Below are 16,244 nucleotides of genomic sequence, written 5' to 3'. Positions count from 1 at the left end.
ACAAAATTACAACCAAATAATTGCAGCATTACCGCAAAAATGGAAGGGGGAAAAGTAAGGAACTTGTCTGTCGGCCTTGCATTAAAGAACATAATTGGTTAAAGAAAATTGTGATACATAAAAAATGTATACCAGTTTCATTTAAGGACCAAAGGATTGACAGCCATCCCATATAGATTGCAAAATAGTTGGGAAGAGATTTTTGACGTACTGATTCCATGGCATAGTGTTTATGAACTGATACGCAAAATGACCCCGATTTCAAAACTTAGAATTTTTCTATTAAAATTATTATATAAAAATGTTGCTATATGGGGGATACGATCTTCCCAGCTCTGCAGATTTTGCTGCGAAGAGACATAATCATTAGATCATTTGTTTTGGTTCTGTCCATTTGTAGCTTGTTTTTGGTCCAGGAATGGCTAAAGGATTGCAATATTTATCTGGAGCTAACCCTGCAGATAGCACTACTGGGTGATCTGAAAAGTCATAGTCAATCGATCAATAATATAATAATACTTTTAGCAAAAATGTTTACTTTCAATTTACAATCTGTAGAAACAATGAGAATAGAAGGGTTCAGAACTTTTGTAAAACATCACAGTACAGTTGAAAAATATATGGCAAATAGAAATCCAATATGGATGGTGTTAAGCGGTAGATGGGTGGTGTTGAATGGAGTTGAAGGATGGGACTAATAACAACAACTAATAACAACAAGATAACTAATGTAAAGCATACTGTGTCCATAATAAGTATATAGGTTGAGAGCTTTTGTGAAAGAGCACAGTTAGAAAGATATACAGTGGGGAAAAAAAGTATTTAGTCAGCCACCAATTGTGCAAGTTCTCCCACTTAAAAAGATGAGAGAGGCCTGTAATTTTCATCATAGGTACACGTCAACTATGACAGACAAAATGAAAATCCAGAAAATCACATTGTAGGATTTTTAATGAATTTATTTGCAAATTATGGTGGAAAATAAGTATTTGGTCAATAACAAAAGTTTCTCAATACTTTGTTATATACCCTTTGTTGGCAATGACACAGGTCAAACGTTTTCTGTAAGTCTTCACAAGGTTTTCACACACTGTTGCTGGTATTTTGGCCCATTCCTCCATGCAGATCTCCTCTAGAGCAGTGATGTTTTGGGGCTGTCGCTGGGCAACACGGACTTTCAACTCCCTCCAAAGATTTTCTATGGGGTTGAGATCTGGAGACTGGCTAGGCCACTCCAGGACCTTGAAATGCTTCTTACGAAGCCACTCCTTCGTTGCCCGGGCGGTGTGTTTGGGATCATTGTCATGTTGAAAGACCCAGCCACGTTTCATCTTCAATGCCCTTGCTGATGGAAGGAGGTTTTCACTCAAAATCTCACGATACATGGCCCCATTCATTCTTTCCTTTACACGGATCAGTCGTCCTGGTCCCTTTGCAGAAAAACAGCCCCAAAGCATGATTTTTCCACCCCCATGCTTCACAGTAGGTATGGTGTTCTTTGGATGCAACTCAGCATTCTTTGAGTTTTTACCAAAAAGTTATATTTTGGTTTCATCTGACCATATGACATTCTCCCAATCCTCTTCTGGATCATCCAAATGCACTCTAGCAAACTTCAGACGGGCTTGGACATGTACTGGCTTAAGCAGGGGGACACGTCTGGCACTGCAGGATTTGAGTGCCTGGCGGCGTAGTGTGTTACTGATGGTAGGCATTGTTACTTTGGTCCCAGCTCTCTGCAGGTCATTCACGAGGTCCCCCCGTGTGGTTCTGGGATTTTTGCTCACCGTTCTTGTGATCATTTTGACCCCATGGGGTAAGATCTTGCGTGGAGCCCCAGATCGACGGAGATTATCAGTGGTCTTGTATGTCTTCCATTTCCTAATAATTGCTCCCACAGTTGATTTCTTCAAACCAAGCTGCTTACCTATTGCAGATTCAGTCTTCCCAGCCTGGTGCAGGTCTACAATTTTGTTTCTGGTGTCCTTTGACAGCTCTTTGGTCTTGGCCATAGTGGAGTTTGGAGTGTGACTGTTTGAGGTTGTGGACAGGTGTCTTTTATACTGATAACAAGTTCAAACAGGTGCCATTAATACAGGTAACGAGTGGAGGACAGAGGAGCCTCTTAAAGAAGAAGTTACAGGCCTCTCTCATCTTTTTAAGTGGGAGAACTTGCACAATTGGTGGCTGACTAAATACTTTTCTTCCCCATTGTATGTATATATATACAGTGGGGAGAACAAGTATTTGATACACTGCCGATTTTGCAGGTTTTCCTACTTACAAAGCATGTAGAGGTCTGTAATTTTTATCATAGGTACACTTCAGCTGTGAGAGACCAGAAAATCACATTGTATGGTTTTTAAGTAATTAATTTGCATTTTATTGCATGACATAAGTATTTGATCACCTACCAACCAGTAAGAATTCCGGCTCTCACAGACCTGTTAGTTTTTCTTTAAGAAGCCCTCCTGTTCTCCACTCATTACCTGTATTAACTGCACCTGTTTGAACTCGTTACCTGTATAAAAGACACCTGTCCACACACTCAATCAAACAGACTCCAACCTCTCCACAATGGCCAAGACCAGAGAGCTGTGTAAGGACATCAGGGATAAAATTGTAGACCTGCACAAGGCTGGGATGGGCTACAGGACAATAGGCAAGAAGCTTGGTGAGAAGGCAACAACTGTTGGCGCAATTATTAGAAAATGGAAGAAGTTCAAGATGACGGTCAATCACCCTCGGTCTGGGGCTCCATGCAAGATCTCACCTCGTGGGGCATCAATGATCATGAGGAAGGTGAGGGATCAGCCTAGAACTACACGGCAGGACCTGGTCAATGACCTGAAGAGAGCTGGGACCACAGTCTCAAAGAAAACCATTAGTAACACACTACGCCTTCATGGATTAAAATCCTGCAGCGCACGCAAGGTCCCCCTGCTCAAGCCAGCGCATGTCCAGGCCCATCTGAAGTTTGCCAATGACCATCTGGATGATCCAGAGGAGGAATGGGAGAAGGTCATGTGGTCTGATGAGACAAAAATAGAGCTTTTTGGTCTAAACTCCACTCGCCGTGTTTGGAGGAAGAAGAAAGATGAGTACAACCCCAAGAACACCATCCCAACCGTGAAGCATGGAGGTGGAAACATCATTCTTTGGGGATGCTTTTCTGCAAAGGGGACAGGACGACTGCACCGTACTGAGGGGAGGATGGATGGGGCCATGTATCGCGAGATCTTGGCCAACAACCTCCTTCCCTCAGTAAGAGCATTGAAGATGGGTCGTGGCTGGGTCTTCCAGCATGACAACGACCCGAAACACACAGCCAGGGCAACTAAGGAGTGGCTCCGTAAGAAGCATCTCAAGGTCCTGGAGTGGCCTAGCCAGTCTCCAGACCTGAATCCAATAGAACATCTTTGGAGGGAGCTGAAAGTCCGTATTGCCCAGCGACAGCCCTAAACCTGAAGGATCTGGAGAAGGTATGGAGGAGTGGGCCAAAATCCCTGCTGCAGTGTGTGCAAACCTGGTCAAGACCTACAGGAAACGTATGATCTCTGTAATTGCAAACAAAGGTTTCTGTACCAAATATTAAGTTCTGCTTTTCTGATGTATCAAATACTTATGTCATGCAATAAAATGCAAAAAAATTACTTAAAAATCATACAATGTGATTTTCTGGATTTTTGTTTTAGATTCCGTCTCTCACAGTTGAAGTGTACCTATGATAAATATTACAGACCTCTACATGCTTTGTAAGTAGGAAAACCTGCAAAATCGGCAGTGCATCAAATACTTGTTCTCCCCACTGTGTGGGGGAGAACAATATATGGGGGATTGGAAATGATGCAGACAATTACATTGATGGAAGCTGCAATATTAAAGCTGATCCCTAAATTTTTTTATAAATAATAAAAATGATTTAGAAGAGAACAGACAACATGTTTTAAAGACTTATTATGTTCTTTGTGTGTGTTTCTGTGTCTTTTTCTGTCTAGGAGGGCAGTGGTGACGAAAAGGACGAACAGGCCCTGGAGAACGAGCTCTTTCTGATGGTCACCCAGCTTCAGTGGGAGGACGACATCATCTGGAATGGAGAGGATGTGAAACACAAGGGCACTAAGACCCAGCGGGCCAGTCTGGCAGGGTGGCTGCCTTCCAGCATGACCCGTAACGCCAATGCCTACAACGCACAGCAGGGTAAGAGACCCACCTGCTCCAGTAACAATTAACACAGACTGACCTGCATAATGGCGATTCCTACCTCATTGAAATCCTATCACCAAAGCATAAACCCCAAATGTCCAGGGGATTTAGGACAAAAGTGGCAAATATAAACTGTTATAATTGTTGTGTATTTGTCTGCTTTGGGTTACCTAGGTATTCATGATGTCTATCTACACTCTACAGGTCTGAGTAGGAGTAACTCTCAGCTGGTGCCCCCCACTCCTCCACCCATGCCCAAAGCCCCCTCCATCGGCTCTGGCTCCAAGAGGGACAAACACCACCACGACCATCATGGTACTATGAGGCTATTTTACCTGGCATCTGTTGTAGAGTGTAATTGACTTTTAGAATGATGAATAATGTGATATTACAACATATTCCTACTTATCTCTGTTAATTGACATTTTAAAAGTACCACTAAAGCAGGGTTCTCCAACAGGTCGATCTCGAGCTACCAGTAGCTCGCAGCCCACCTATGAGTAGCTCGCCAAACAATTCTGATAGTACATGCAATTTTCACGTGTTCCACCGCAAACTGTCATAAACAAATCTCACAAAGTATCAGACACCGCAAGCTCCCAGCAACTATCTAATCAACGTGACATTGATATTATCCCAAGGCCTGAACTCGTGGTTAGCCTTTATTGGCTTAAAAAGACAAACCTAACACAATATCTGCTAATTAATTTCCAGCAATATTGTCCCTGTCTGTGTGTGTGGTACGCACGTTTGTCTATCACTCCGTGTGTAGCCAGTTGATGTGTTAACCGTCTTATGGGTTGACAGAAATACTTTCCCCAAAACCTTCTCAATTAAATGTTAACTGCAAAGTAGGCTTACCTGGAAGAAGTATATTATCATGAGTAAGTATATACAGTGCATTCAGATCCCTTGACTTTTTCCACATTTTGTCACGTTACAGCCTTATTCTAAAATTGATTAAATTCATTTTTTCCCTCATCAATCTACACAGAATATCCCATAATGACAAAGCGAAAACAGATTTTTAGTAATGTATGCAAATGTATTAAAAATAAAAAACTGAAATACCTTATTTACATAAGTATTCAGACCCTTTGCTATGAGACTCGAAATTGAGCTCAGATGCATCCTGTTTTCATTGATCATCCTTAAGATGTTTCTACAACTTGATTGGAGTCACCTGTGGTAAATTCAATTGATTGGACATGATTTGGAAAGGCACACACCTGTTTAAATAAGGTCCCACATTTGACAGTGCATGTCAGAGCAAAAACTAAGCCATGAGGTCGAAGGAATTGTCCGTAGAGCTCCGAGACAGGATTGTGTCGAGGGAAGGTTTCTGGGAAAGGGTTCCAAAATTATTCTGCAGCATTGAAGGTCTCCAAGAACAGTGGCCTCCATCATTCTTAAATGGAAGAAGTTTGAGTGGCCAGAGGGAAGCCACTCCTCAGTAAAAGGCACATGACAGCCCGCTTTGAGTTTGCCAAAAGGCACTTAAAGGACTCTCAGACCATGAGAAACAAGATTCTCTGGTCTGATGAAACCAAGACTGAACTCTTTGGCCTGAATGCCAAGCGTCACGTCTGGAGGAAACCTGGCACCATCCCTACGGTGAAGCATGGTGGTGGCAGTATCATGCTGTGGGGATGTTTTTCTGCGGCAGGGACTGGGAGACTAGTCAGGGTTGAGGGAAAGATGAACGGAGCAAAGTATAGAGCGATCCTTGATGAAAACCTGATCCAGGGCGCTCAGGACCTCAGACTGGGGCGAAGGTTTACCTTCCATCAGGACAACGACCCTTAGCACATAGCCAAGACAACGCAAGAGTGGCTTCAGGACAAGCCTCTGAATGTCCTTGAGTGGCCCAGCCAGAGCCCGGACTTGAACCCGATCTAACATCTCTGTAGAGACCTAAAAATAGCTGTGCAGCGACGCTCCCCATCCATCCTGACAGAGCTTGAGAGGATCTGCCGAGAAGAATGGGAGAAGCCCCCCAAATACAAGCGTGCCAAGCTTGTAGCGTCATACCCAAGAAGACTCAATGCTGTAATCGCTGCCAAAGGTGCATCAACAAAGTACTGAGTAAAGGGTCTGAAAACTTATGTAAATGTGATATTTCAGTTTTTATTTTATTTTAGAAATGTGCATACATTTCTGAAAACCTCTTCTTGCTTTGTCATTATGGGGTATTATGTGTAGATTGATGAGGGGGGGAAAAACAATTTAATCCATTTTAGAATAAGTCTGTAACATAACAAAATGTGGAAAAAGTAAAGGGGTTTGAATACTTTCCGAATGCACTGTAATTTGTATATATACTGAAAAAATATATAAACGCAACATGTAAAGTGTTGGACCCATGAGCTGAAATAAAAGATCCCAGAAATGTTCCATTCGCACAAAAAGCTTATTTCTCTAAAATGTTGTGCACAAATTTGTTTACATCCCTGTGAGTGATACTTTATTATTTGCCAAGATAATCTATCCACCTGACAGGTGTTGCATTTCAAGAAGCGGATTAAACAGCATGATCATTAATTACACAGATGCACCTTGTGCTGGGGACAATAAAAGGCCACTAAGATGTGCAGTTGTGTCACACAACACAATGCCACAGATGTCTGAAGTTTTGAGGGAGAGTGCAATTGGCATACTGACTGCAGGAATGTCCACCAGATCTGTTGCCAGAGAATGTAATGTTAATTTCTCTACCATAAGCCGCCTCCAACGTCGTTTTAGAGAATTTGGCAGTACGTCCAACCGGCCTCACAACCGCAGACCACGTGTATGGCATTATTTGGGCGAGCAGTTTGCTGATGTCAACATTGTGAACAGAGTGCCCCATGGTGCCGGTGGGGTTATGGTATGGGCAGGCATAAGCTATGGACAACGAACACAATTGCATTTTATCGATTGCAATTTGAACGCACAGAGATACCGTCATGCGATCCTGAGGCCTATTGTCATGCCATTCATCCTCCACCATCACCTCATGTTTCAGCATGATAATGCATGGCTCCATGTCGCAAGGATCTGTACACAATTCCTGGAAGCTGAAAATGTCCCTGTTCTTCCATGGCCTGCATACTCACCAGACATGTCACCCATTGAGCATGTTTGGGATGCTCTGGACCGACATGTACGACAGCGTGTTCCAGTTCCCGCCAATATCCAGCATCTTCGCACAGCCATTTGAAGAGGAGTGAGACAACAAAATCTTTGAAATTGTTGCATGTTGCGTTTTATATTTTCGTTCAGTATATTATTTCTTAGTTGCAAACTTTGCCATAAAATGAGCAGCAGCAATAGGCTACAGAACCATCGCTAGACTGGCACATTACATGGCACATTCCTCACTCGCTAGATGTGGAATTAAAGGGCCAGATGTACAATTAAAGGGGAATTACACACCAAAAACAATAATTCTTCAAGACCTAAAGAAAAAGGTATTTTGATGTGATTTAAACATTGATATGGACTCAGAACATTCAATTCAATTGTTTCTCTTTTAACAATTGTAATTTTGAGAGTGAAAAACAAAACGATTCTAAAACCAGGAGCAATCTAACTGAGAACATCATTTGGGAAAATATAAAACACATTTTGTAGGGGCCCCTTTAGTTTTTTATGAACCATTATTTAACCAGGGGAAGAGTTGCAGGGGAGAGGAGAAGATAATAATGTGCCTATTTGAAAGCTAGAAAACAATGAGTAGCTTGTGACAAGTAGCTCTCATGCTAGAAAAGGTTGGAGACCACTGCACTAAAGAGAGAGTAAATCTATCACTGCTGTTTTCCTATTGCTTTCCACAGCCTCTCATGAAGACGATGCCCCCTGGTTCTCCATCTTCCCCATTGACAATGAGGAACTGGTGTATGGGCGCTGGGAGGACAACATCATCTGGGATGACCAGGCCATGGATCGGATGCTCTCACCCCCTGTCCTCACCCTAGACCCCAACGATGAGAACATAATTTTAGGTACTGCCCCTTTCTTAGTGAACTGTGTGTACACTGTTTTTCAGTCAGTTTCAACAAGTTATGAAATATCTTGATGGTCTCTGTAACCTATTGAATGCTTTGATCTATCCACTAATCTCTAAACTTGGCCTCTTGCAGAAATCCCAGATGAGAAGGAGTCTGAGCATATGTCCCACTCCCCGTCTAAGGAGAACAAGAAGGAGTCAGCACTGAAGAAGAGTCGCATCCTGTTGGGGAAGACTGGGGTCATAAAGGATGAGCCACAACAGGTACTACAGGACTGGACCAGGGAACATAACATAGATCTGCCATTCAACAGGGACTGCAGTCCCTGAACTAACCTGTTGTAACTCCATCTCGGTTTTGTCTGCTGCCTACAGAACATGTCCCAGCCTGAGGTGAAGGACCCATGGAACCTGTCCAATGATGAGTTCTATTACCCTAAGCAGCAAGGCCTGAGGGGCACCTTCGGTGGCAACATCATTCAGGTGGGCACTAGATTCTCTCCTGTGAGCTCTGTTCCTATACAGGTTGATTAGCAGTTAAAGAGGATAATGTTAAAGATGCACTATGCAGACATTGCTCTGCCATTTCCTTGTTGCTAAAATTCTAATAGTTTGTGACAAAACAAGCAGTCAATGTGTAGAGAATCATTGTACCATCTAAACCGCTGTGAAATATATTTTCCATAACCAAAAATTCTGTTTGAAGCTGGTGTACAAAACCGAAAGTAAAAGACGCAAAAACTAAACTTAGGAACGGGAAGCATAGAAATATCCCACATAGAACAGATCTACCGCTTTTACATTTACATTTACATTTTAGTCATTTAGCAGACGCTCTTATCCAGAGCGACTTACATCAGCAATTAGGGTTAAGTGCCTTGCTTAAGGGCACATCGACAGATTTTTCACCTAGTCGGCTCGGGGATTAGAACCAGCGACCTTTCGGTTACTGGCACAACGCTCTTACCCACTAAGCTACCTGCCGCCCTAGCTTTAAATGAGAATGAGAAATCTATAACTCACATTTCTATGTGAATTTGGTCGAGTCGCCCAAAAAGGTACATATTGTAGCTTTAACCCCCTAAGGTTGATGTCCACGCCCCTGCGGAAATCTAATTAGCATAATAATAAAAATATTTGCATTGGATGCGTCTCAATCCTATTGCGCTTATGTCGCACTTCCGCATCTGCGGTGAAAGGTAACAGCGCTAGAGCGGTGTTTATCAGACCATGAGACGTCACGAACGGTTTGGCCTACACAAGACTCATCTGAAGGTCCCCCAGTACCAGTTGAAAAAATGTATGGAAGTATATATGGAGACTGTTTAGTGCCAAAACTAAGGGGTTAAGTACATGTACAAAAGAGAGAGATATACAGTATCTCTCAGATATAGAACAGACACTTCAGAACAAACTTTTTAGATGTTGTTCCATTTTAGTGTTGTTCCATGTAGTGAATCTGTTATTCTGTGCGGTTGTATGGGCTAATAGCAGTAAGGCCGAATAATTTGTTCTATTTTTTTAATATACTTCAAGGGGTGTTACATTTCAAAATCAAATAGCAAAATGATCCTTGGTATGACCTTCTTAAAATAAGTCCATATAGCTTAAATTATAGACTGATCATGTCTTTGTCAGTGGGCAAACGTACAAAATCAGCAGGGGATCAAATACTTTTTTCCCTCACTGTATCTGTTGTTGCATGTAGTGAATCTGTTATTCAATGTGTTTGAATGGGCTAATAGCAGTAAGGCCCCAACATTTTTTTATACTTCCATACAAATTTCCACTGGTCTAATGTCCAATGCTCGTGTTTCTTGGCCCAAGCAGGTGTCTTCTTCTTATTGGTGTCCTTTAATAGTGGTTTCTTTGCAGCAATTCGACCATGAAGGCCTGATTCACACAGTCCCCTCTGAACAGTTGATGTTGAGATGTGTCTGTGACTTGAACTCAGTGAAGCATTTATTTGGTCTGCAATTTCTGAGGCTGGTAACTCTAATGAACTTATCCTCTGCAGCAGAGGTAACTCTGGGTCTTCCATTCCTGTGGCGGTCCTCATGAGAGCCAGTTTCATCATAGTGCTTGATGGTTTTTGCAACTGCACTTGAAGAAACTTTCAAAGTTCTTGAAATGTTCCGAATTGACTGACCTTCATGTCTTAAAGTAATGATGGACTGTCGTTTCTCTTTGCTTATTTGAGCTGTTCTTGCCATAATATGGACTTGGTCTTTTACCAAATAAAGCTATCTTCTGTATCCCCCCCTACCTTGTCACAACACAACTGATTGGCTCAAACGCATTAAGAAGGAAAGAAATTCCACAAATTAACTTTTAAGAAGGCACACCTGTTAATTGAAATGCATTCCAGGTGACTACCTAAGGAAGCTGTTTGAGAGAATGCCAAGAGTGTACAAAGCTGTCATCAAGGCAAAGGGTGGCTATTTAAACTATTAAATATATTTTGATTTGATTAACACTTTTTTGGTTACTACATGATTCCATATGTGTTATTTCATAGTTTTGATATCTTCACTAAATTCTACAAAGTAAAAAATAGTACTAATAAAGAAAAACCCTTGAATGAGTGTCCAAACTTTTGACTGGTAGTGTATGTAACATTTCCTTGTCTATCCTTCTCTCCAGCACTCCATCCCTGCAGTGGAGCTGAGGCAGCCGTTCTTCCCTACTCACATGGGACCCATGAAGCTGCGTGGGTTCCACCGGCCCTCTCTGAAGAAGTACTCATTCGGGACATTGTCCCAGCCAGGACCCCATGCAGCACAGCCCCTACTCAAACAGATCAAGAAGAAGGCCAAGGTGAGACCGCAGCACTCACCTCATTCACCTCCATCTTTCTCTCCGTCTTGACACAGGTCGTCAAGAATGCGTCTGTCTTTCTGTCTGTGTTGATAACCTTGTTTGTGTGATTTGTGTTAAATATCCCTTTCTGTGCCCGTAGATGCGAGAGCAGGAGCGCCAGGCTTCCGGTGGAGGTGACATGTTCTTCATGCGGACAGCTCAGGATCTGACGGGGAAAGACGGAGACCTGATTCTGGCAGAGTACAGCGAGGAATACCCTCCGCTCATCATGCAAGTCGGCATGGCAACCAAGATCAAGAACTACTACAAGAGAGTGAGTTACTGCAGTATTCTTTCAATGACCAGTTCCCTTGTATCAACTTTGTTTAGCATTTACTAAAAGCTGAACCACCTCAGTGGTTCTTTTCCTTCCTCTATTGATATGAGTTGTGTTTTGTGAACATGCATTTTTAAATCTAATAAACTTGAAACATGGCTGTTTTCCCTCAGAAACCAGGGAAGGACCCTGGAGCTCCAGACTGTAAGTACGGAGAGACGGTGTACTGCCACACCTCACCTTTCCTGGGCTCCCTGCACCCCGGACAGCTGCTGCCGGTCAGTACCACAGTCATTACAGTCAGTCGCATGACAATTCATTGAGGTTTGAAAAATAATTTACTGTGAATGTGAATAGCCTGATGCATAGAAAGAGAACATTTAGAGACCTAATTGCAAATCTGTGTCTGTCTTTCTTTTAGGCTTTTGAGAACAACCTTTTCCGTGCCCCCATCTACCTCCACAAGATGCCAGAGACAGATTTCCTGGTGCTGCGTACACGGCAGGGCTACTTCATTAGAGAGCTGGTGGACATCTTTGTGGTCGGCCAGCAGTGTCCCCTCTATGAGGTCCCTGGACCCAACTCCAAACGAGCCAACACCCATATCAGAGACTTCCTGCAGGTATACCTTACGATACACACACACACGCATTATGACATCTGCAAGTCCACACACACATTGTCAAATGAGTTGTTCCACAAAATAAGTCCCTTTAGGTAAACAAACAAACAATAGGTTTATTTTACCAAATGTTAACATTATGTCATGACGAGCACATGTTCAACTTAATAAAAAACATGTTTTCCCATCTCAAGAGGTTAAATAAAAACAATACTATAGTAAGTGCCTATTAAGTGCCAAATAAAGTAACGGGGTTGACCGTAACAGGGTTGACGATTTCATCTTAAATCAGCCATAAATGTTGTGACAGGGGGAATGGAATCTTGTTGTTTGCAACAGGGAGGGACAAAATAATGCAACATTTCTATCTAATGGTAACAGGGTTGACGTGTTATGCTCGACCCACTCAGTTTTCTACCACAAAACACCAGAAAATGGAGTAGAAACAGCTTACCTGCTTTAAACTATGATTTGACTATTAAATGTTCAATGTTTATTTTGAACAAAATATTTAAAAATGAATAGTTTCACCATATTAAATTAGAGTTCAGTTCACATAACAGTGTTGACCTGAAAATGAGGGCCAGATTTTCTTTTAACCTTAAAATGTATCGCTAATAACATTAAATAAATAATAATCTGAAATGACTTTGTGAAAGCAAAAACATAACTAGGACTTTACAATGATGGTGAAATGTTGGGGTTAAGTGGGTTAAAATGTTCCTAGTCACAGAGGGTGCTCAGAGGGACGTCAAAAAGCTGAATTTTGGCACTTTAGCACAGAGGGTGCACAGAGGGACTTCAAAATGCTGAATTTTGGATTTTCCATGCTGTATTTTGAATTTTCCATGCTGTTTATATTAAAGGGCACTTCATTTAATATAACAGGCTTTTAAAATCCAATATTGGTGCACAATTTCAACTTCAAATATCAAAGGGACGCAAAAGGGACTCATTTCATGGAACGTCCCACATACTAGAGAAACCACACTTACAGAATGCATGCTTGCCTACACTCATGTCTCCTCCGCTCTTCTGTGCAGGTGTTTATCTATCGGTTGTTCTGGAAGAGTAAAGATCGTCCTAGGAGAATCCGCATGGAGGACATAAAGAAAGCTTTCCCCTCACATTCAGAAAGCAGCATCCGCAAACGCCTCAAACTCTGTGCTGACTTTAAGCGTACAGGTAGAAACAGCAAACCCTGCCATGAGCCAATACAACCGTATAGCCTCATGTTTGTCAATAGTACAGAATGACACACTGTCCTTCATTGTTTGCCCTCACAAAGATGAATAAGTAATGCAGAAATGTCAATATGCCTCGTGAACGTTGTTACTCACAACTGTCCATCAATCCTGATTTCATGTTAACGTTTCTACTCCCGTGTGATCTCAGGGAAGTGTTGAGGTGTAAGAGAGAGTGTTTAGCTGTGTGAGCTCAGAGATGGTGTGCCTTACTTTGACAGACAGGCGCCAGGAAAGAGAGAGGTCAGCATATTATGGCTATGGAGTTTACTGTGGAGGTAAGGTGTGGTCTGAGGAAAGCATCAATAAGGACCCATAGGTTTGCAGGGTCCTTTGCTAATATCTGCTGTTCTGCTCCTGCAACACCTCCGCTTTTAAGCCTAAAAGATGCTTCAGTTGAATGAAATGACGGTACATTTGATGCAGCAGGGAAGCTTTCTAGTCAAAAGTATCCAAAGGTTATAAGGTCTTTGGAGAGGGGGAATTGGCCATGCAAAATGCATCCATGAATTTTACAAAGCTGTAAGTTGGGCAGTAAAGGTGGACTAAAGAGAACGTGGGTAATACTTGTAATATGATTGAAGCTCATTTGCCCTGTCCCTGTCCCCAGGGATGGACTCTAACTGGTGGGTGCTGAAGCCTGACTTCAGGCTGCCTACTGAGGAGGAGATCAGGGCCATGGTGTCTCCAGAGCAGTGCTGTGCCTACTACAGCATGCTGGTGGCAGAGCAGAGACTGAAGGTAAGACTGACAGGCTCTTTGTATAGGTACCAGCTGTGATACCAATTCTCTTTACTATACCATAACTTCTCGCTCTCCTCCAGGATGCTGGATATGGTGAAAAGTCCTTCTTCGCCCCAGAGGAAGAAAATGAGGAAGACTTCCAGATGAAGATTGATGATGAGGTTCAGCTCTACTGCTTCCTTTTCATGAAACATGGATTTTGATGCTCCATTGATGTTGGAAAAAATGATGATCCATGATTTCACCAGTATTCTTTGTGGTCCACCTTAGGTCCGCACAGCCCCTTGGAACACGACGCGAGCCTTCATCGCTGCCATGAAGGGGAAGTGTCTGCTGGAGGTCATGGGGGTGGCCGACCCCACAGGCTGTGGTGAGGGATTCTCTTACGTCAAAGTGCCCAACAAGCCCACTCAACAAAAGGTACTTCCCCTCGCTCTTACTCCCATTGCTCTGAAACACTTCTGCCAGATCAGGGGCCCCTAATTCCATTAATGCGTTCACAGCCTTTCTGACAAAAATATTTTCTGTTCTAACCATTCAACGAACCATTCAATGGTTGTTTGGTGATTATTACTAAAGCTAAAGGTTATTTTGTTATTTGTCATGTTTAGGCCCAGGACGACCGGGAGCCACAACCCGCTAAGAAGACTGTGACAGGGACAGACGCTGATCTGAGAAGACTATCACTAAAAAACGCCAAGCAGCTGCTGCGCAAGTTTGGTGTTCCAGAGGAAGAGGTAATCATGTAGTAATAACACAGTAATAACATAATAATAATAATAATTTGGGAGTTGCTCATATTTTGTTGGTTAAGGGCTTGTAAGTAAGCATTTCACGGTAAGGTCTACACCTGTTGTATTCGGTGCATGTGACAAATAAGATTTGATATGATATTTGTCCTGTTACACACAAGTGTGTAATGGAAATCCGTTTTTTTGCATATCCCAACTCCCCCTGAGACACTCGCAGGGGTTGTGGTCACGGCCAGGGTCACCATTGTACAGTGCCCCTGGAGCAATTAGAGTTAAGTGCCTTGCTCAAGGGCACAGCAACAGATTTCAAACCAGCAACCTAACTTCGAGGCTACCTGACGCCATATTATATGAATGTATTAATTCCCTAATTTCATCCACCAACCTAAGTATGAAGGCTAGATCAATCTCTTAAACCTGTGTTTCTGTGTGTGTTTCAGATAAAGAAGCTGTCTCGTTGGGAGGTGATTGATGTGGTGAGGACCATGTCCACAGAGCAGGCGCGCTCTGGCGAGGGGCCCATGAGCAAGTTTGCCCGCGGGTCCCGCTTCTCTGTAGCCGAACACCAGGAACGCTACAAGGAGGAGTGCCAGAGGATATTTGACCTGCAGAACAAGTGAGGCCCTCCCCTTTTCCAAATAACCATAATTCACCACCCATGTCCTATAGGGATGCTGTAGTTGTACAGTATCTGATGTTCTACCTTCTCGGCCTTCCCCCCCCCCCCCCCAGAGTATTGGATTCTACCGAGGTCCTGTCCACAGATACAGACAGCAGCTCAGCAGAAGACAGTGACTTTGAGGAGATGGGGAAGAACATTGAAAACATGCTGCAGAACAAGAAAACCAGCTCCCAGCTGTCCAGAGAGAGGGAGGAGCAGGAGAGGAAGGAGCTGCAGAGAATGCTGATGGGAGAGGAGAGCGACCGCGACCACAAGGGACGCAAAGCACGCAAGGGCTTCTGTAAGTGGTGTGTTTGTGCATATGTGTTTCAGGAGTGTGTATGTCAGGGTTTATGCTAGGAAAATGTGGCGCCGGACAATGTGACCAGGAAGATTTAAATTTACCGGCAATTTGAGAATTTTACTGGACCCATATGCAATGGGTGCATAACTCATTAGGGCGTCCACCCACAGTGCTCAGAGTGACTGAAATCACATTTAGATTATGGTAATGAATCTTAACAGAACATTGCAACTCATGTAATGAAGCAGCCAATAAACTGTCATTTTCAGACATTCGCGGGAAAACACTATTCTAAACAGCGCACCTGGGAAAACACCATTCTTAACAGCGCACCTGGGAAAACACCATTCTTAACAGCGCACCTGGGAAAACACCATTCTTAACAGCGCACCTGGGAAAACACCATTCTTAACAGCGCACCTGGGAAAACACCATTCTTAACAGCGCACCTGGGAAAACACCATTCTTCACAGCGCACCTGATAGCGGTTCCATATGTGACAGAGATGAAAATCTCTGTTAGAAACTTAAAAAGAGGGGTTGCTAATATGACTAGGATTGTGCCTTTGGCTTCTGGACAATGAAAGA

At 43.0% G+C, this 16,244-nt stretch overlaps 1 protein-coding gene across 1 annotated transcript in view; it reads left to right on the top strand.

Annotated features, from left to right (window-relative positions):
* LOC311142071 (transcription initiation factor TFIID subunit 1-like) overlaps positions 1-16,244 on the top strand; it is a 51,321-nt gene that overhangs the window by 21,361 nt on the left and 13,716 nt on the right. Inside the window, exons 9-24 of the mRNA XM_084177631.1 lie at positions 3,999-4,200; positions 4,411-4,521; positions 8,022-8,189; positions 8,328-8,458; positions 8,570-8,677; positions 10,838-11,011; positions 11,154-11,327; positions 11,504-11,608; positions 11,752-11,952; positions 12,996-13,137; positions 13,807-13,937; positions 14,021-14,101; positions 14,211-14,360; positions 14,552-14,677; positions 15,133-15,308; positions 15,425-15,654. Of these exons, the coding sequence (XP_084033757.1) occupies positions 3,999-4,200; positions 4,411-4,521; positions 8,022-8,189; positions 8,328-8,458; positions 8,570-8,677; positions 10,838-11,011; positions 11,154-11,327; positions 11,504-11,608; positions 11,752-11,952; positions 12,996-13,137; positions 13,807-13,937; positions 14,021-14,101; positions 14,211-14,360; positions 14,552-14,677; positions 15,133-15,308; positions 15,425-15,654 (2,410 nt within the window). The remainder of the gene's footprint in view (positions 1-3,998; positions 4,201-4,410; positions 4,522-8,021; positions 8,190-8,327; positions 8,459-8,569; positions 8,678-10,837; positions 11,012-11,153; positions 11,328-11,503; positions 11,609-11,751; positions 11,953-12,995; positions 13,138-13,806; positions 13,938-14,020; positions 14,102-14,210; positions 14,361-14,551; positions 14,678-15,132; positions 15,309-15,424; positions 15,655-16,244) is intronic.

Source organism: Coregonus lavaretus (genome assembly GCF_964263955.1).
Source record: "Coregonus lavaretus genome assembly, chromosome: 15".
NCBI classification, from domain to species: Eukaryota; Metazoa; Chordata; class Actinopteri; order Salmoniformes; family Salmonidae; genus Coregonus; species Coregonus lavaretus.
The sequence above is the reverse complement of the archived record's forward strand: the minus strand, read 5'-3'. Positions and strand labels throughout refer to the sequence as shown.